The sequence below is a fragment of the Drosophila willistoni genome (assembly GCF_018902025.1).
Source record: "Drosophila willistoni isolate 14030-0811.24 chromosome XL unlocalized genomic scaffold, UCI_dwil_1.1 Seg141, whole genome shotgun sequence".
Taxonomy (NCBI): Eukaryota; Metazoa; Arthropoda; class Insecta; order Diptera; family Drosophilidae; genus Drosophila; species Drosophila willistoni.
The window spans coordinates 12975448-12996927 of record NW_025814052.1 but is presented as its reverse complement, the minus strand read 5'-3'; the positions used below and the strand labels follow the sequence as shown (position 1 = coordinate 12996927).

The 21480-nt window shown below is 38.8% G+C and overlaps 5 protein-coding genes and 2 long non-coding RNA genes across 12 annotated transcripts in view; 3 read left to right on the top strand and 4 right to left on the bottom strand.

Annotated features, from left to right (window-relative positions):
- Positions 1–68: 68 nt before the first annotated feature.
- Positions 69–2247, bottom strand: LOC6641314 (zinc finger protein 845). The gene is made up of 2 exons (XM_002064226.3): positions 1632–2247; positions 69–1575 (listed from the first exon to the last, which is right to left on the bottom strand). The coding sequence occupies exons 1-2, from the start codon at positions 2166–2168 to the stop codon at positions 247–249; spliced, it is 1866 nt and encodes a 621-aa protein (XP_002064262.2). The 5' UTR covers positions 2169–2247; the 3' UTR covers positions 69–246.
- Positions 2248–2601: 354 nt separating this feature from the next.
- Positions 2602–6578, top strand: LOC6641313. The gene is made up of 4 exons (XM_002064225.4): positions 2602–4232; positions 4289–4621; positions 4693–5623; positions 5706–6578. Exons 1-4 carry the CDS (start codon positions 2645–2647, stop codon positions 6025–6027), a joined length of 3174 nt encoding a protein of 1057 aa, XP_002064261.3. The 5' UTR covers positions 2602–2644; the 3' UTR covers positions 6028–6578.
- LOC6641461 (coatomer subunit delta) lies at positions 6383–8917 on the bottom strand. The gene is made up of 8 exons (XM_002064224.4): positions 8786–8917; positions 8684–8723; positions 8377–8600; positions 7889–8316; positions 7626–7826; positions 7256–7569; positions 7062–7173; positions 6383–6999 (listed from the first exon to the last, which is right to left on the bottom strand). The coding sequence occupies exons 1-8, from the start codon at positions 8786–8788 to the stop codon at positions 6705–6707; spliced, it is 1617 nt and encodes a 538-aa protein (XP_002064260.2). The 5' UTR covers positions 8789–8917; the 3' UTR covers positions 6383–6704.
- A 125-nt stretch (positions 8918–9042) lies between these two features.
- On the top strand, positions 9043–9782 carry LOC6641460. Its single transcript, XM_002064223.4, has 4 exons — positions 9043–9184; positions 9254–9315; positions 9376–9493; positions 9558–9782. The coding sequence occupies exons 1-4, from the start codon at positions 9150–9152 to the stop codon at positions 9646–9648; spliced, it is 306 nt and encodes a 101-aa protein (XP_002064259.1). The 5' UTR covers positions 9043–9149; the 3' UTR covers positions 9649–9782.
- A 1099-nt stretch (positions 9783–10881) lies between these two features.
- LOC124460462 lies at positions 10882–12521 on the top strand. Its single transcript, XR_006954361.1, has 2 exons — positions 10882–11681; positions 11785–12521. It is a non-coding gene; the product is annotated as an uncharacterized LOC124460462 (long non-coding RNA).
- Positions 12522–14121: 1600 nt separating this feature from the next.
- Positions 14122–15526, bottom strand: LOC124460461. Its single transcript, XR_006954360.1, has 3 exons — positions 14995–15526; positions 14433–14926; positions 14122–14370 (listed from the first exon to the last, which is right to left on the bottom strand). It is a non-coding gene; the product is annotated as an uncharacterized LOC124460461 (long non-coding RNA).
- A 499-nt stretch (positions 15527–16025) lies between these two features.
- The window catches only part of LOC6641459 (protein kinase 4), a 32829-nt gene continuing 27374 nt past the window's right edge, over positions 16026–21480 (bottom strand). For 3 of the 6 annotated variants that reach the window (XM_047011162.1, XM_047011160.1, XM_047011159.1), the window contains one exon: positions 16027–18849. In XM_047011162.1, coding sequence (XP_046867118.1) covers positions 16847–18849 — 2003 coding nt within the window. In that variant the 3' untranslated portion in view covers positions 16027–16846. Of the gene's footprint in view, positions 18850–21480 lie in introns of all 6 variants that reach the window. The other 3 variants (XM_023175146.2, XM_047011161.1, XM_023175148.2) reach the window with 2 other exon arrangements.

Here is a 21480-nt window from a genome sequence, read left to right as displayed (position 1 = left end):
AAAAAAAACTATAACTTAATTGCCGATAAAGGCAATTTCAATTCTGGATATTCAACAATAGATTCAAGTTAATTTAAAAGGGCTAAAAATATTAACAATAATAGTTGGAAGAACTATTTGACGAAAATATTTTCCAGGTTTTTTTATTTAATGAATTTGAAATTGTTTTATAAATGTTTTTCATATTGAAAAGAAACTTTGCCAAGATCAAAATAAATTCAAATAAAGGTCTATTTAGACTCAGCATCAGTCCTTTGCTTGCTCTTTGTATGTGGCGGAACCGGCCTCTTTCACTGTGGTACCATGCGATTTCATATGCCCACTAAGACCCGCATATTGGGCAAAACCTTTGCAGCATATTTTACATATATAGCGCTTCTTCTGAGCATGTATCTCCTTATGTTGTCGCAGATATTTGGAGCTGGTGAATGTCTTTTGGCATACATCACACACTTTGTCCCGTACATTCAAATGGGCCTTGATGTGATCATTAAGGACGGCCTGCTCGAAGAAGCTTTTGCCACAAATGTGACACTTGCCGCATGGCCTTTGCTCGTGCCGCCGCTTGTGGCGGGCAAAATAGGAGAGCGAACGAAAACGACTGCCACAGATGTGGCAACAATATGGCTTCTCGCCGGTATGTTGGCGACGATGGGTATGAAGATCCGAATTGCAGGCGAAATGCTTGCCACAATCCTGACAAATCACTTGCTGTTGCTCATCAGTCTGATCCAGATGCTGCCGTCTCATGTGTAAACTGCAGCTGCTCATGCGGGCAAATTGCCGGGTACAGAAAGGACAATCAAATGGCAATGTGCCATTATGATTGGCCAAATGGATTTTGTAGGCATCGACGCTATTAATAATTTGCTGGCATTGCCAACATTTGAAGGGGGCCAAGTGCTGGTCCAGGAATTTTAAATGATCGTAGTAGGCATAAGTGGAAATTTCCTGTTCATTATTTGGATAATCCTTGCAATTTTTAGGCATTAGGCGTTTCTTTTTTTCCCTCTGATAGTTTTTGCGTAGACGATAGATGAAACGTTCCAGTTGGCAGGGTTGAAAATTAATTTTCAATTCATTTGTGCATAGATTCAGGAGCTGCTCTTTGGCCTCCTGACGGACATGTCTCAAACGGCAGGACATATCCTGCATATCCCAAATGCCTTTACATCTCTCATACAATTCTATAAAAGTCAAATGTTCCTTGTGATTCAAAACCGGCACGGGTAAGCCTTTTGAAAGGAAACTCAGTCTTTCAAAGTACCAGGTGCTGGTACTTGATGTTGCTCCTGAAGAATTATCTTTATCCTTTTCCCGACGACATTTTTCCTTATTGTAAAGATGTCGTAACTTTTTGACATGTTGCACCATTTCCCGACTTTTGAGTTGCAAATCAAATTTTGCATTTAAATGATTACAGATCCTTTCACAGCTCTCAGTGCGACCTTTGTGATTGCGAAAGGAGAACTTTTGCAAGTCCCAGAGATGACGCTCCTGCTCCAATTGTTCAATAAGGGAAAGCATAATGGGATGACCATCAATTAGCCAGAATTGAGAGAAATCTGTTGATACCTGAAAACAAAAACTATCGTTACAAACATTGAATTTTGTGTCCACATAAAACCTACGGATGTGGAATCCCCTAGAGCATCTCTTGAAGAGCAGGAGGAGGCGGATGTAAAACTTTCATTATCGCTGATTATCGGCCAGGCCAATTCAGTTTCTTGCTCAATTTCTTCTCTTGGTGTTTGCCTGTCCTCTTTCGTCTCCTTCTCGTCCTCTGGCAATTGAGATACCAATACAAGCTCCTCTTCCGCTTTTACTTTTTTCATATCCACTTGCAACTCGGCCACTTTCTCTTTCTGTAGGTCTTGTTGTGATTCCATTTTAAGTCCACTTCTACTTGGATCAGGCACCTGAAGGACTTCTCTTTGTGTCTTTGTCTCATATTTTACTCGTTCTTCTGGTCTATCGTTGTCTAGCCAATTTGTAAATATCTCTCCGTGCTTCGTCTCCAAATGAAATTTGAAATCTTTAAATGTTGTTGAAGGTTTCTCCGGCTGATCCTTGCAGTAAATGCATTTAAACCCATAGAGACGATTGCGGGTTTTTGATTTATTTAGCCAGACAACTTCACCACATTGTTGATATATTAATGGCGGCATTAATTCAATTCAAATCTATAAGTAATTATACTAATTATAAACAATAACAAACTTTGCATTCCAATTCGCAAAAAATGGTGTGACCAGCTTTTCTACACATGTAGATAACAAATTACAACTGCTTAAGTAGAGAGCTACAATTTAATTAAATTATGGAAACGTTTTAAAATTTAAGCGAATTTAAACTTTGGTTTTAATAAAACACTGTGCCAATCCATTAATGAACACCTTTAAGTGTACATTAAAGAATAAACAAATAAATTTAAATTTTATGGCTAAATTTAGCAGTAAAAACTAGCTAGTTTGTTATCGGTTTGTGTTATCGATTTGATTTTGTTGTGACGCCGCCGCTTTAAATTTGTTTTTGTAAATTTAAAAAAACAAAACTGTATTGCCTTTGTTTCGTTTATGCCTTAGCTGTTAAACAAAATCAAAAGAGAACAACTATTAAACAAACAAAGAGAGATAGGGACAAGATGGCGGCAGATCCACGCTTTAAGTTATTCCGAGCTGTGGACCCGAGTCAGGTGAATGTGCCTATTGACGATAGATTCAGCAAATTGACATTGTCCTCGAATAAGAAAAAGAAACTGATACAGCAACAACAGGACCATCAGGATAAAGAGAAGGAGCCAAGGATGGTCCAGTCGCTCACACCCAGTGCTCAGCGCCAGCTGGATATGGAGGCAGATAATTCGCAAGTGGATCTCAATGGATCCGATTATATGGACGCACTTCATTTCAGTGGCGATGACATTGGATGCACTCCAAATCAAGTGGTGGACGCTCTTAGCGAAAATGTGACAAATTTGACGATGAAATCCACTGAGATGGTTTCCATATGTATATCCTCCACCACCGAAGAGAGGGATGAAGTGGACGACAACGACGACGACAGTGTCACTGTGGAAGATGATGAGGATGAACGGTCTTGCATAACAATCTCAGACTCAAGTGATGACGATCAGCCCAAAGAGGAAGTTATGGCTGTGAGTGAACAAGAGCCGGAACAGAGGCGGGAACAGGAACCGCAAGCCGCAATGCTCTCCGCTGACAAAGTTAAACGCATTGAAGCCTTCTTAAGAGACGTCTCCATGGAGCGCCATGAGAGGGCTGAAAGGGGCCATGAGACTTCCACGGCCTCTCCCTTGTCCTCAGGTAATAAACATAGTCGCTTGGCCAATGCCGAAACCGAATCAATGAGCCTAAGCCAAGCGGAGGAAGAAGCAAACTGGACGAATCCTTCCTCACCCCCAAATCTGGGTCCAGCTAATGATACTGTGATGGATACATTCTGCTCGGCAGATCTTCGTGAATTGGAAAAAAGCAAAAAATTGGCCGACAATGATACGGAAATAAATACCATCTGTTCCGAGGAGGACGAGGCGGCGGCGGAGGAGAAGGAGAAGTCGCAGCATCGTGAAAGTAGTCGACGCTTGGCCAGTAATGACACAATAGAGAATACTCTATGCTCTAATGAAGATGAGGAAAGAGACATAACCATACCAGAGACCGCCTCCTCGTCCAGCGAAGATGAAGTTGAATCGCCACGGAAGGAGCAATCTAGCGAGGATTTGGTTGCTCAACCATCCATTCAAGTCAGCAGTATTAATATATCCGCCAAGATTAATATAAAGATCCATATACCCCGAATGGGTAGCAGTTGCTCAAGTGATGAAGAAGAATCTGATGAGCTGGCCAAGCGCTCAACATCCTCCAGTGATGCGGAGATTCAGAAAGAAAACCAAGGCCAAATCGCACCGGCAACTGTTCAAACCCCATTGCTAGTGGACGATGCCTCCGAGGATGAGCGATTCCTCAGTCAGGCGGAGAAACTACTGAACGAGCTGTACGGCCAAGCGTGGCAGACACCGGACATTATACGTACCCTGAAACGTAGCAGCAACAGTGGAGGAAAAGCAACTCCTCCCAAGTCTCAAGCCACGAAACCCAATCGTCGACAACAACAACCTCTCACCGAGTGCAAGCCACGTCAGCCAAGGGCTAAAACGAAGCCTTCCAGCAGGCACATGGATGAAAGTGCCTTGGGTGACTTTAGTATATGTAAGTTGGAAAGATTTTTACAGAAAGGTATATTCAAATCATTTTGTACTCTATAGTTAAGCGAGCTTTGCGTCCGACTGACAACCAAAAGACGCCCCTCAACTCCACACGCTTGCCCAACAATGCGAGGGCTGTGCAAACGGAAAGACCCCAACGTCAACGTCCTCGGACAAAACATTTGGATGAGACACGCTGGCGGGCATTGGTTGACTCGGATACAAGTAGTGTAGATGCCTCCGATGATGACGACGCCGACGTCACGGGCAGCAGTTCACCTTCTGGTTCCTCGCGCTCCTCCTCGACAAGCTCCAAATCGAATGAGGTTACATATTTGGATCTGTCGCAGCGAGAAGTTCAAGTGGTGGGCACTGATAATAAGGATTTACCAGGTACCCCCTGGTCACATACATATATTAAATGCCAACTAATGTTAATCACACTCCTTTGGTTTTTTTTGTAGCTCCCCGACGCCTTGATGATATCTTACGTTCCTGCCGGCCCAGCATTAAGGCTAAATTACCTCCCACACCGAATCCAAATCCAAATCCTTCAACTGAAGCGAAAACTTTGCCACCAAGTCGACGACAGTTGTTCACACCGAATGTGGGCTATGAGGATGAGGCACAGGCCATTGAAATAGTCGACAGGGCCATAGAGTTGGATATGCTGGATGAGTTGGAGAATGACCATTTGCCAGGGACGCCAGTGCATAAGCGTTTGCAGCAGATTAAGAAACAATTGGCCAAGGACAATGCGACACCTAAAATACCGCCCAAGTCGACGCCAAAAGTGACACCCAAAGCCACAGCAAAAGCGACACCCAAAGCTACACCAAAAGAGGTAGCTAAAGTCATGCCGCCACCCACTTCGTCGGCGCGAAAGAAAATCATGGACTCCGCACACGGAGAAAGGAAATATAGTTTCCTGAAATCCCTTGAAGGGCAAATACCGCGACATTTAAGCGATAACGAAGCCTTCTTCTATAGAGAGAACTTCAACAAGAATAAGGAGCAATTGGCTGATTATCTATATAAACTGTTCAATGCCAACATATTCAATGGGGAACTAAATGTACCCATCACCTGGTCGAAACTGCTAAGGAACACTGCCGGCAGATGCAAGAACAAACGGAAATTGAATCAACGCTCTAGCACCATAGAGTTGAGTCAAAAGGTCTTAACCAGCGCCGATCGTTTGCGTTGCACTCTCATCCATGAGCTGTGCCATGCAGCCGCTTGGGTCTTCAATGGTGAGGGTGGCCACGGACGTGTTTGGAAAATGTGGGCAAAGCGAGCCACCGATAAGTTTCCAGAATTGCCAGCCATACAAGTTTGCCATAGCTATGCCATTGAATTCAAATACACATACAAATGCCAGAATTGTGATGCCGCGTAAGTAGAAATTTCCAACCATCCCCCCCCTCCCCCCCACCCCAACTATTTAACTCTCTGGCCCCTTTCGACCCTCTTACAGTTCCCATGCCCATTCTCGGTCGCGTAAAGTGGAGCATTTGCGTTGTCGCCTCTGTCATGGACCGATCACATTGTTGCTCAATAAAAAGGACAAATCGGGCAATATTGTATCCACGCCAGCGGGTGAGGCCAAAGGCTTCGCCAAATATGTCAAGGAGAATTTCCAGAAATTTAAACGTCCAGACTTGACAGCTGCCGAGGTAATGCGTCTATTGAGTGTGGAATATGGCAAGCAGAAGAACAAGGGCGGCCGACAGGACGATGGAGACATTGCCAAGCAGGTGGAGACTTTAAATTTAAGCGATAGTGACGAAGAAAACTAAATATCTCATCTATCTACATATATATTTTTATATATCTTTTGTTGGTTTTCTGAAAAATGTTGTATACTGAATTTCTTGTAGTTATGTTACAAAACGTTTATTTGAATAAGTAGGTATGCATATTAAATTTAAATGCCAAGAAACTAAGTTTCATAAATTTAATAAAAATAATGTTGCCTAGGACAATGCAAAAGTTCTCCACGAATTCTGTTTTAAGACCAAATCAAAGTATGTAACTAACAAATATTTGAATCCCAAAATGTCAATCTGATCAATCATCGGCAAGAGATTGGTGAAGAATTTCCAACCAATTCTCAAGATTTGAAGAAATTAGTGCAAAGAGTGTGATATAAAGTTTTGTTTTTTCATTCATTATTATTATTCATAGCTAAGTTGTATAATATTATAAATCAGATTTCATTCTTTAACCGTTAAACGTGGGAATTACTTGGCGAGACAAACGAATATAATCAAATGAAATAAAAGGGATTACTTTATCTTTTTTTTTTTTTTACGGCAGATACTAAGTATACATAGGATATACATACATAGACATATCATATATACATATGGGTGAACACACACACACACACAGCAGTATACTTGTGTGTGTGTGTGTTTGTATATATGAATATGCATTTAATAAGAGATATATATATATATAAGTAGATTTAATTCTAAACGATTTCATATTTCTCAACAATCAAAATCGATTCGCTGGAATACTTGACAGATGCCTCGCCATCCACTTGAACCACATCCAGAGCATTGATACCAGCATAAGTGGTTTTCGATACAAATGAAACTTGCAAGGGGAAAAAGTCGCCGGGTATGGAGGCATTGCAACTGAATTCCATTGAGCCAAGCTTGTTGGCTGCATCAATGATGGGAATTTGCCATTGGAGTACATGTTTGCGTGCATCGAAATTGAATGTGCCATCATATTCACCCACTGTCGGTTGCACATTCATACTGGAAAACGGGAGAGAAATATTTTTCACAAGTATCAATGAATTTTGATGACTCGTACTCACGGTAAGGGTATGAGAATGGTCACATCTTGCAATTCCAGATGTGATGCCTCCAATTCATATTCAATATTCACATCGCAACCGCCTTCACCATTATCCGATGGCCAGCAATTGACTAGGTAAATGAAATAGAAAGAGACAGTGATAGAGTTTAGATGCGAAATCGTTGTTTTGTTTTGTTTTAATCTTCAACTTACTGGTCAAAGGAATGGCCGCTTCATCCTGGGAAACAAACCTCCACTTTAATACACCGACATCGGTATTAAGTGGAAACGGTTTGGCCAAATTCTTCAAGCCAATTATGGAGCGTGTCTTGAAGAGCTCTTTGTCGACATTGGGATGTGTCTGCAGCTGCAATCCCTGAGTGTCGTTGTTGGACAATTTTAGAAGAATGCGTCCCAAACTCTCATCGGTAATGCGTAGGGTGAGCAAGCCAGAGTTTTCAAATTGCTGGACACCACCATCACGACCCAGACGTACCACCAGTTTATCCTCAATCTTCAAATGGACACTAAACCAAACAAATAAGCGTCATTAGCGTCAGAAACTGTGTGTGTGTGTCCTTACCTCTCTCTGTGGATATCAGCAGAAATAGCAGCAGCTTTGGCCACAGCGCTGGAACTGGCTGAACCGGCACCACCACCGGCACCGCTAGCTGCTGGCGTTAGATTGGCAATTTTCTCACCCTCACTCTTTAGTTGATCCACAAAGCTGTCCACATCCTTGGATTTACCACCCAATTTAAGGGCATTGCGAGAAGCGGGTTTCCTATATTAAATGAAAGTTTGTTTAGTCAAGCTAATGGATCGCAGCAAATTGAGATTACTTACTGGGCAGATGCCTTGCTAGCCACGGGCTTCATATCCAACTCAATTGAAGGAGCACCTCCACCACCTCCTATGCCGCCACCGCCGCTGCTTGAGCTGATGCCACTGCTGCCAAAACTATCGGAACTGAAGCCACCCGAACGTCCGCCCATTGAGGCAGAGGGTCCTCCCCTCTTGCTGGCCTCCATGCGTTGGCGTTGCAATTCTTTGGCCTTCTCGCGCATCTTTTGGCGTGCTTCACGCTCTTGCGTCTGTCGTACAGCCTGATAGACCTTCTCCTCATGCGAATCCATTTCCACGAAAGTCTTTATCTGAGCCAAATTCACACTTTCCCTGTAGCCCAAGGCGACAATTTCATCAAAGGCAAAAATTAAATTGAAAGCATTTTCCACAATTTCCTTTTCGTCCAGCGAATGGCTATATTCGGGTATCTAAAAGAACGAGAAAACCGGCAATTACAAAGAATCGTTGGCAAGTCTTTGTCGACTCACCACTTTCGAGAACAGACGCAGTGTCTCCAGATCCTCGAGAATATTACTGGCCTTTGTGGTTATCAGCAGCATATATAACTTCTCCATGGGCTGATAGACATAGCGGACAGAGTCCGTTTCCACATACGTATGCTGTTTTCCAGCTGTCATCAGTTTGGGGAATGCCGCCAAGAGACCCTCAATGCGTGCCTTCGTCATATCCACAAACTGACGTGACAATATAACTACAAGAATGCAATGTGTATACGTGTGTGTTTGGGTGGTGTGCCGGAGATTAGAAGAACTTGTCTCGTTGTTTTCAACTTACCTTTGCCATTTTTTGTGCAAACCGTCGCAGCAATGAGTACCTGTAATTTGTGATCGAAATCAAAAATTGTCCGTCTTTTAAAGTGTTTGTGCGTTCGCTTACCATTTTGCTGTTCTGGGTTTCTCAGCCGGTATCAAAATATACGAAATTAATTGAAAACAATTGTGTTTTTCCTTATTAATCAATTGTGGGGCCTAGCTGACGTGTCTTGCACTGCTGGAAACAAAATCGATAATATTTCGATGTTGCCAACCTATCGTAATCGACCTTATCGGAGCAAAGTTATCGTAATCGACATTATCAGAGCAAAGCTATCGGCTATCGGTGGAACTTACATTTTTGGTATTTTTTGGTTAGCTTTGGTCACACTAATTTTGGGGTTTGTTTTGATTTTGTGGACTTGCAATCTTTTGTCTTTGTTAAATAAATTAAAAGATTTGTTGAATTCAATTAATTGTGTTTTCTCATGGAGCAGCAGCTAGAAAAAGTTCTCACTGAAATGTAAGTATTGCCAGCATTACAAATGAAATGACTTGATTGAAACAACTTCCTTTTGGTTTTATGTTGCAGAGTCTCCCAGCCAGACACGGTGGGTGCTCTAGTGACGAATCGTCAGGGCTTGTGCTTAGCGGGTAAGTGTGACATGGAATACTCGTGTTGGATTCATACTAACTTGCTTGTTTGCCTTTTAGCCAAGGGTAAAATAAATCCAAATGTATCTGGCATTGGTATGGCCATTTCGGAGCAGGTGGCCCAATTGGAACCAAATAACCCAAAACCTGCAACCATTTGTCTATATAGTGGGAATAAGTAAGTCGCTTCTTCAAACCATTCAATTATTATCAATTTAATGGTTAATACTATTTTCATACAGACGCTGCATCATTCAAAAGAATCATGATCTGACGGGCGTAATCTTTAAACAAATACCAGGAGCCTCAATCTCTGCATCGGCAATGCAGTGATCCATGTCATCATTATCTTCGTTACATACATACATATATCTTCCAGCAGGCGAGAACACAGCTTTCGGGGGTATCTCCATTGAGCTGGAGATGCCCTCACATACATATATATATATATATTTAGATTTGCCATAGTTTTGTTTTACTTTTTTTGGTCTTTATATTGCTTTGTTTGTTAAATTGTGTACAGTTTATCCATTATTTCAATTTTTCTAGTGTTTAAGCTTATCTTAATTAGGTAACAGAGAAGTGGAGTAACAAAGTGATCAAAAAGCCTATATAAAGAAAAAAAGAAAAGAAAAAAGCAAAACAAAACGAAACACTATTATCAATTAAAGTAGAAAAAAGTAACCTAAAACCATTTTACGTTGAACTTGGTCTCCCTACGATCCATACTTTAATTACTCAACCAAAGCGCCGACTCTGAGTCTTGGTTGTAGCTTCGATCGTGCAGCAGGCGCAGGCGTCTTATTTATTTTCCGGGTTAACTTTGCGCGCACTCAGCCGTCTCCCAAAAACACTCCCAACTCAAGGAAATGCCAAGAGCCACCTACATACATTGGCTGAACGAAGAAACATGCAACATGCAACAAGCAACAAGGTAACAAATTGCTATAAATTCCACACCACAGACACAAGTCATTAAAAACGTGTGTGTGTGTGTGTGTGTTTTTTCTTCTCTCTTTTTTTATTTATTTGCCTTTGAAAGTTGTATGACAACAAATTGAATTTTTGGTTAAATATTTTTTTGGTAAAGAGAAAATCCTATCCTACCAGCCGTTTGGGGTTTGGGTTAAAAAAGGTCATTGTAATCACAACATTTTGAAATATTTGATTTAGTTTAGCGGGTTGTGTTCGAAATATTTTAGAACATGTCCTAAGATCAATTGGAATTTTATTTTGATCAGTGCCAAAATGTTTCAAGTGTTTCTTTTTGAGTATTTAAATTCATTTAATGAAGGTAAATTTATTTTTTAACAACAAGTTTCATTTGACAATATGGAATATGAAAGCCAAAGAGCTTAAATTTTTTTTCTTTGTAATGGATTTTCGTTTATTCTCGATGGGGAACAAAACTTCTAGATGACTCCCCTAGACAATTTTCCATACAAACCAAATATACATTTTTATCCCTAAACCAGCATTTTGACTATCGATCTGTGTGAATTGATGCAGTGTCCTTGCTGGAAAACGCTTTTCCCCTTAATGCGATGAGTTTCTGTTAAATCCCACAAAAGTCAACATCATAAATATGTATATTGATTAACAATTCGATTTTGAATTCGATACAGATTCAAACATGGCATTACGTAATCGGTGTAGGCTGGCACATTCAAGTCCAAAAATATACAAAATAAAAAAAAACAAAATTTATTACATGACTCAGAGAGGAAAAAGATTTCTCCAGAGTCTAGACAAAGAAGTTTATTGCCCTGAAAATGGCTCAAATTTAGCTCATATGCCAATTTCTTATCAAATGCGAGATATTTGTGCACGTTGCATATACTTATAGCCAGACCTATATATGTATGTATATGTAGGTAAACTGGTGAGCCAACAGCCTTGAACTTTCACCATAAGCCACCACCCACACATGCCATGGTAATGCCAGCCCACGTGGCTATCTCTCTGTCTGTCTCTGTGGATATTGTCCGTCGGCGTCGGCGTCGGCACATGCAAGTCAAATATGAAGTACAATAAACACACACAAAAAACAAAAATGATGACTTTAAAAAAACAACAAAGTTGATAAAACAAAACTGAAAATTGGCAGCCAAGGTGCGTTTGTTTAGCCGAACGATGAACGACGCATGGAAAGCCTTCAACTTGAATTAACGTTCAGTTGAAGTTCGCCATGGAGTAGGAGGTGGAGGAGGAGGAGAAGCATCAGGGGGAGTGACTAGACTCTTGCCATCGAAGAACTGGCCTAGAGGAAAAGCCATGAAAAAGCGGTGAAAACCAGTAGAACCAAACACACCAAATGACAACATGTTTAACACAGCTCGTGGCCACAACAAAATGACATGTAGTTGGTATGTACGAACAAATGAACGCTTAACGATGTTGTCCAAAGACGCCTTTCCCTTTTTTTCTTCTTTTTTTTTTTCTTTTTCTCTTTTTGGTCGATCAAAAAAGCGAAAGTGAGACCAAGACTTGGTGCCTGCTGCTGCTGCTGCTGCTGCTGTTGATGACGATAATGAATGCTGATAATTATGATGGTTTCCCATCCACCATACCCCCAAATTCACTCCCCACCCCACCCCACCCCACTCTCTTTCATCGAGCCATTGCCTTGCCAGTCAGACAGTCAGTCAGACAGACAGACAGCTGTAGCCCTGATAGTTTTGATCTTGGCTTTATCGAGGTTGGAACTGCATACATATGTTTCAAATTTTCAATTTTTCCCCTGTAACAGCTTTGCAAATGTTTAACCAACCAACCAAAAAAAAAGAAACCTAAGTAACCCGGAAGTGCTAAAGTGCTCGAAAGTTCTAATCGTGCGTAAGTGCCTACAAAAAGTAAACAACTAAATAACTGGAGGATAAAGTACCTACATATTTGAAATTTTTCACAATTTACCATAAATTGTCACTTTGATTTTCGACTCAAAGAAATTAAAGCTTGAAAATTTTGGTAATTTTTAAGAAAAATAGAAAAGAAATATCATGTTAATAATAGTTTATCTAAAGACCAAGAATCAACTACATAAGAAATGTATTAGTAAAAAAGTTTAGCGGCTGATTAATCTGTAAAGGATATTTTTAGGGTCGCCAAAAATTGATGTATATAATGTAATTACTTTTTGATAACCATGGAAAGACGTGTCGATATATCAATAGAATTTACTAAATGAGATAAAGTATGAAAATTGACTGAATCAGATTACCATAACATGAACTAAGATATATTTTATAATATTGAAATAAATTAGTAATAGTCTTTCTGCGTTTAATCAAGGAAACTTTATAAAAGATGCAAATATTTTCAGTATTTTTCTATTAACCAAAGTCCTCAATTCTATTCCATCAATCTCTTGATGGAATGAATTCAAAACATTAGCCTAAATAAGTATAGCTAAGAATTTGAATTAGTTTAATTTGATTTGAGTTGCTATCTACTTGAAATTTCGATTCTATGGTTATAAACGCTTGACCGGGAGTGTATTCATGGACAAAGAAAACAAAAATCTAAATATAGAAGTGTAAAGTTTTGAGCGCTCAATGTAAAAAACAAAAAAAGGCTCATCCAACTTCCTTCTACAATTAAAATGTAAAACTAAGGCAAGACTCGTAAATATAGCCAAACAGTTGAGTCGGACTTTAACCTTTTGTATATATGTATGTATATTCCACTTGGTATGAATGTACAGTGAAAGTAATTGAAATGGAAATGAAATCAAGAGACAACTTCAACCAATGCAATTTCATCTCTGTTCTCTGGATTAACGCTTTTGAGACAATCATCTTATATATTATATTATATATATATCGTATATAATAAACGAAATGTTCGTGTTTGTCACATTTGTGCGAGAAGTAACATCAATTGTTTTAATTGTGGCAGACATGGGTGGTTTCGTGGTTAAGTGGGTTGAGGTGGGTTGAGGTGGGTGCTGGTTTGGGGTAGGATGATCATGCTGAGATGAATTAGCCCGATTGTATTATGTACGTTGTGTATGTGTCTATATAATCAGCCAAACGTGGCTAAATTTATATCACGAAACTATATACAACATACATGTGAATATATATATATATAGGGATTACTATTAACTCAATCTACATTTAAACTACGTCGTCAAATTCAAGTTTCATGTTTAAATTTTTTTTTTTTGATGAACAATATATTTTAAATAATTACATGATTCATAAATTAACCGAAACTTTTGTGTTTATTAACCAAATATGGCTGAAAGCTGTCTGAATCATCATCATCATCATCATCGATTTATATATACAATGTATATGGCTAAAGAAAAGAAGTCGCCTGTCGTCATCATCACAATATACGAAACAGATGTACTACTCTACTCCTCGTACTACTAAGTATATACTATAACCTACTACATATATATATATAAATGTATGTGTACATTCATGTGCCACATGGCTTTGTTTGGCGTCATTCATGGCCAAAATCAGTGAAAGAAAAATGCACTGCAAATGCGCCAAGTTCTATGTGAGAACGTGTTTATTTTGTTCATTCAGAAAAACGTAAAACTCAAAAACTTGCATCAAAAATGCTTCAATCACATATATACTTACATATATACATATCTACATATATATGTAGTCACATTTGTGATGTCATTTGATTTCAAAGACAATAATCAACAAACAAATGACATAATCCATTTGGCCATAAAATTTGTAAGCCTTTTATAAATTTATTTATTTACTTTGACGTAACTCAGCATAACTCTATAATTTTTAAATAGTTTTTCATATAAACTTTTAAACCAAATAAAAGACTTTATGAATATTCAAAAAGTAATTCAGCAACCTTTTGTTAGAGTTCTGAGACTATTTGTTCCTTAGTTAATCCTAATTTATACCAAGGAAGCATTTCTTTTCAAACTCATCTAGAGTGGCGTCTCAGATCTAGAAAGGGGCGGGAGGGTATTATTTTCCGATTTATTTTACGGTTCTAGCAATACTTGAAACTTAAGCTTCATGATTCAAACTCCTTTTCCTTTTCCCATTCGAAAAATATCAATCATAACTAGAAAAATATATACAATTTGTTTGAAAATCAGAACAATTTGGGGGATGATTGTGACTTACATATTCTCATTTAGAAACTGACGAGATTCGTTGTAATGCCAGTTTTTAGTCAATGAGATATATATATATATATGGTAAGAAGTTCGTTTGGGCTAAGATTAAAAGACATTCGTATTGGAGATGCTTTCTAGGATTCCCGGGTTCATGTCCATAGATACAAGTTATCCAATATCCATAGCGTTTTCCTCGGCTGTTCTCAAGCACTCAATTTATGTTTTTATTTTAAAAGAAAACTAAATCTTAGACCTATTAAAAGAATAAAGAATACTTCGTAAGGACCTTCAGTTAAGTATTTGTTGTATGGGCAGGGACCACTTTAAGAATCCTTGTCAATATTTGAAATGAGCTTCATTTGGTTTTTATTTGACCATTGCGAGAATGTTGTTGTTTTATCTTCTTTTTTAGTAAGGAGATTCACAAAAAGTGAACTCTGTGGATTCTCTGTAAGGCCTTCACTCCATTTAGTTGTGATTCCCAAGTAGTTTTAGTACAGTCTAGGGATGATAGGAAGAGATTTAAAATAGGTTTTCCTGTATCATGAATGGATCCAGGAGGGACGCACCCCGAATTATCCATATTTCAAATCTTTAACTCATACATTGTCTTTAAGCCCAAATTCTTCAGAATATATGTATATTAGCTGCTTCTCCACCCAGAATGAAAAATACAATTTATGTTTTACTTTTTCGTTTTCAAATAATTCAATATTTCTGTTTTATTTTCTCATCATATCATTTGCAGGATCATTATTTTTCATTTCTTGTTTTCTCGTTGCCATTTCATCTATACATATGTCTGTTCAGATATGCATATAGAAGAGAATACATTATTCGTCATCTTAAAATTTGTGTTGTGTTTGTTTTGTGTGTGTGTGTGTGTGTGTAGGTGATCGATCTGGTTGATGTTTTAATGTTATTTTGCTGCTAGGAACATTGCAAACAAAAAAAATTAAAACATTATAAACATTCATGTACATTTCTTATAATCAAAGAATATTAGCTTAGTTTTACTAACTAAAAGAACTTCTTGTTATATGGAAATACGAGTGTGTGTGTGTGTGTGTGTGTGCGTGTGTTCCAATTGAAACAAAATGGATGTGAATAAATAAAATTAAACAAACAAACAGAAAAGAAATTAATAATAATAAAATAAAAATCAAAGAAAATTAAATTAAATTTCTATATACCTATGTATAAGTAGTGTATATAAAGTAGTTTAATATTGTTTTAAACTTTTAATTTCTCTTATTTTTATCAATCGTTTTTTTGTTTTTATCATTTTTCGTTCATGAGATGCTGCTACAATTCGTAAATATATATATATATATATCTTTTTTTCTTAAAAAAAACATTTAATGGAGTGATAAAATTGTATTTTCTTTGTATGTGTGTGGGTGTGTTTGGTGTGTTTGTGTGTGTGTGAGAAAGTGAACAAAAAACATCACAGCTAAAACTTCAGTACATTTCTTTTTGTGTGGGGATACAAAAAAAACCAAAAAAAAAAAAAAAAATTAAATTAATTAATTATACCTAGAAAAGGAAAGAAAAAAAAAACTTTATATAACTTAAAGTATAGATGGATATAATATTATATTATTTATATATGTAGGTATATATATATAAAAAAAAAATTATTTCTCAAAATTTTTTGTCATTTCTTATTTGGGTGTCGTATTTGGGTTTTCTTCCTTTTTTGGGATATACAATCGCGTTTTTGTTTCTAGTATATCTATTCATATATATATACATATATATAGATATTTATATATATATATATATCATCTGCTTTTCTCTACTAACAAAGAGCATTTATACCCAAAGAGATTTCATTTTGTTTATATATATATGTTATATATATGTATTTAATTGAAAGTGTGACAAAAAACAAAAAGTGGCTAGGGAAAGGGGGATGACCCTCTTGAGTGAGGGTGAGGGGAAGAGTTTTCAAATTTCTTTGCGTTTAAATGCTCTTTGGTCCTATTAAATACTATTTGCTGTGCTCCAGCCACTTTTCCCCATTTTTGAACGACCAACTTTTTGAAACTAGGTTAAAACATAGATAGAATTTCGAATTAGATTTAGCGAAAGGCAAAAGAAAAGTAGAGAGATTTTGGGGGGAGAAAGTGAGGGAGTGCTGGGAACACAGCTGAGATTTAAAAACATTATAAACTAAAAGTACTTTCGCTGGCGTCCATCCCTTTTCATTTCAATCGTTAGTTAACCCCCCGCGGTTCATTCAATGTCGTCATCCCGTCCCTAGTGTGTCCCTACGCACTGAGAAAAGAAAACTACCCCCGCCCACTACACCGAGAGAGAGAGAAAAAAAAAGTTAACGATGAATTAAAACAAGATGAAACTCTACTACTACTACTACTCCTACTACTACCTAGATCTAGCTAACTAACTAACTATTAACTAGTCCTCCCAACTCCAATTGGGATCGAGCAGTTCGCGCCGCACACGCCAGAGCATCAGCTCCATGCAGGCACGAGAGTCCTCGAAGCTGCTGTGTCCCGTCGTCCCGTCGCCGCACTGTATCTCACGTTTTAGATGCATTTTGGTTAAATGACGTAGAGCGCGACGGTACGGGAACCCACTGGCATGAGGAAATGTTATTGACGTATCGATTAACGTATTGTGAACTATACGCAATGCACGCAAATCATTGTCCAGGCCGTGTCCAATCAGTATGGTATCGGCCGAGATTATTTCGAGCAGATCACGTTGCACTTGAGCCAAACTCTTGGCCTCGAGCAGATCCTGTTCGGTGATGCCCGAGTAGCGTGTGTTGAAGTCAACAATCGGACAATCGGGCTGCACGAACTGCTCATAGATCAACTGACCGTTAAGGGCCACCAGCGAGACTTTGGTGACATCCAGACCACGGGCCGTATAGCTCATTTCACAGTCGAGGGCATAGACCGAGGGATTGTCGAGGGAATCGGACATGGCACTCCCGTGATGCGAACGATGTGTGGTGCGTACAAAATCGTGATAGGGTCCATTGACACCGACCACCGAGCCGGCCCACACGTGATAGTCATTCTGACAGCAACCCATTGCCAATTCAGTGGCCATTTGGCAGCAACTCCAACGTCCGGCATAGTGTTGATATTTGCCCTCGTGATAGCAGCATTCTTCCTGGGTTATATATTCGCCGGTTTGTTCGTCGACCAAAAAGTGATGGGCGCATCGGGTGCACTGTTTCGCCAGGGATGTGGTGCCTGCTTGCTGTTGGTCTTCCTCGGATACATCCTCTTCTTCTACTTCCTCGCCACCTGAAAATGATGATGATGATGATGAAGTGACGTCGGAAGTACAGAAATCAAGCTCTAGATCTCCCGTACATTCGCTTCCACTCCATTCGCCAGCCGATGAGTTCTCCGAGTCCAAATTGCGAGGCGAGCTATTACCCGAATCACTTGACAAAGACGTCGAGAACGAGGATGACGATGCTCCATTGTCCATGCTCATCATGCCAGGGCCTGTTGCTGCTGCTGTTGTTGTTGTTGTTGTTGTTAGACCATCGTGGCAATTGATAACCGTCACGGGCAACTGCTTAGTAGCAGCCAATTCCACATGATGATTCATACCCACATGAGGCGGCAGACACTTGAAAATCTCGATGGCACCTTCGTGGACAACACTCTCGACGGGAAACCCATAGACCCGGAGCAAGTGATGTCCGATAATATGACGACGCAACTGCTGCATGACCAGGGCATGGGCATCATTCATTTCCATTTCCATTTGCTCGAACTGTTGCAACGGCGGAACATGAAAGTTCAAGTTGCTTGCTGCAAACTCCGGCCAATCCAATAGAGATTGCTGTTGCTGCTGCTGATGCTGATGCAATTGCATTTGGTGATGGTGATGAAGATGTTGCAGCTGCTGCTGTTTGCCAGGCTTGCCAGGTGAGTTGGTTGGCGAACTCAAAGCAGAGGATGAGCAACTGCTGTTGCCACTGCTGCTGCTGCTGTTCATCTGATGAAGACTTTTGTTGGCCAAATTGTTGCCGTTTTTCTTCTTCTGTTGATGCGAACGCTGCTTATGTTGTTGCTGTTGTGGCTGCTGCTGCTGCGGCTGCTGCTGATTGTTCACCTGACGCCATTTGTTACCATTGCCATTACCAGATCCTGCACCTGTTGCTCCTGTGGCTTTCGATTTATTTACTTGCTGCGTTTGTTGCTGTTGCTGCTGCGGATTCTTACCAGGTTTTGCTGGCGGCTTCGATTGACGTTTTGCTCGTGACTTTTTATTATTATTGGCATTGTTGTTGGTGCTGTGATTGGCAGTGCCGCCATCAGCCTTTGATCTATTCAAATGTTCGCGACTAGAATCGAGATCCTCACTGCTTGTAGTCACCTCACTGCTGGTGCTATTACGATGTCCCGGATTGTGGGTCACAAGGAATTTCTCTGCAATAGAAGAAAAATGTTTAATATGCAAATTTAAGACAAAGTTAGAGGGATGGTTTAGTTTTAACGACAAAAAAAGTTTCAGCTGTTTGTTTACCATTATTCCTCTGTATGTTAGGGATGTGCAGACATCGATAAAATTACTACTGCTAATCGATACTTTCAAATGTTCATTTTAACCCTTTCAAGCTTGACAATTGAGAAATGAATAAATTAGATTTCATTTGGTTTTTGTATTTACTAAAATTGATTTGACGTCAGAATTTTTGCAAATAAACTGATAATTCATATTACCAGGTATAATATACACACACACACACACACACTCACAGATGTGTATGCATGTATGTTTGAGTGTGCGTGTGCGCGTTTTGTTATCAAAGCGATCACATCAGCATACGCCACGTGCTTTTTTCAAGTTGCTTTATTATTTGATCGTGTGTGCGTATTTAATTTAGGAACACAAAAAAGGCTACGCATGAGTGGAAATGTTGCGACGCAAAGTGATGACAAAGGCAGACCGTCAGCCCGCCAGATCGACTGATCGGCCAACAACAAACCGACCGACCGACTCTGACAACATGTGCTGCTAATTTTTGGTGTACGAGAACCCGATGACAACCTGTTGGCCACGCCTTAAGAGCATGTGTTATCAGCGGCATTACAATTATTTATTTTTGTTTCTTACTACTACTTATTATTTATATTCGTGTTGATGTTATTATTATTACTGTTGTTGTTGTTGTTGGTTATATTATTTTAAGCTCGTTTTGCGGCTTCCGCATTTAGCACTCATCTCGATGAGGTTTCCCGTTTGTGGAAAGAAAAAGAAAAAAGTGCTCGAGGTTGTAGATAATCCCTTTTATATATGCATATGATCCCACTAATACTTCCTTGCACTAGGCAGAGAGATAACAACGTCATTCCGGGACAAATTGGTGGTGCGGTGGTGCAATTTTCTAGTTGTATGCAAAATCAATCATATCGATTGACAGTTTTCTCGAGAGTTTGTTGACATGTTCGGGCAAACTGAAGGACATTACGTGATTTGACTAGATCATGATGATGTCTATATACAATACATACATTTGCCCCCCACCACATCCGTTGTTTTACCCCCTTCTTCGACATCATCATCATCATCGTCGTCAGCATTTGCTTCTCATTGATACATAAATCAGGTGAGTTTGGCAATTATTGTTTACATATATAATTATATGTTTAGCACGTACATACATATGTTTGTTTGTATATATATACAGTGTGAATATATGTATATGTATGCATATGAAACGTAACATTTGATTAGATAAGGCAACTTATTTCAAATAGAGAAATGAGAGTAAGCCAGAGAGAGAGACTGACTGAAGGCACTTCCTTCTACCGTTCTCTGTTGTACTTTAGCACGCGCCAAAATTGCCCAATAACCTTGAATAATCATCCAAAAGACTATCAAAAAATTTATGTTCAACTGATTAGGACATAAACATAACAATAAAAACTGGTCAAAACTAACTAACTGATCATCTAACTTTATACTAGAGTTGAACAAATTGTCTCCCTCCCCTCTCTCCCTTTGTTTAAGTGGGGGCGGGTCACTTATGGTTAAAGTAAATTAACTAATTTCACCTTACTGACATTAACTAACTAACTACTAGTTAAACATTGAACGAATGTGCTGATAAGCATTTTCCGACTACTGTTGGACCCAAAAAAACACAAAAAAAATACATAAAAACTTGTTCCCTACATTGTTAATGAAATTGAACCTAAAGTGTGCTCGCTCTCTATGATAAGTGCCGACTAAATATATAGTATACGACCTTGAATAAAAACACCACAAAAAAAAAAATAGATTAAAAATTCCCATAAATGTGAAAACTTTTCCATTTTATCACTCAATTATGATGGAAAAATCAAAGGATTCTATGGATGAATATGTGGAATACTATATACATATGGGCTGAAAATTTTCTAAATAACGTTAAACTGAACAACTATATGTATATTATATATCAGATTTTCATTTTGCATGCTATTTAGATGATTTAATTTGCTAAATTAGCTCGACGAGCACGCAATAGTCAATATTATATATATATAAAACAAAAAGCAAGTAAATAATGGAGGAAAAAAAAAAAACAGTTTTAACATTTTGATGATCGACTAACTGATTACTCCCATTAAATGTGTTGCTAATTGTCTAGACACTAGACGAAAAACAGAATCAAATACAAATACAAAAAAAAGTTAAGACTCTCTTTTTTTCTATGCCAACATTTTGGGTTACCAGGTGGAGGAGCTGGCGATAAGATGTGGCCAGAAAGCGTGGTATATATATATATATATATATGTACATATAGTATTTGAAATTGAATTTGTTTTTTTTTCATTTGCGGTTACCTACGGCAACAATGGACTGTGACTGGGGATGGGAAATGGACTGGGGACAGGCGACAGTGATTGCGCATTGCCCCAAAAACGAAAACGAAACTTTGTATGGTTGTTGTCAAGTGGAAAGTGATTCCTAATCAGCTATAAACTACAACTGAAACCAAAAAACTCGACTATCTACTATATTCAAAACGTGTGAAACACAACATTGAAAAGAGTTAAGAAAACTACTTGAAA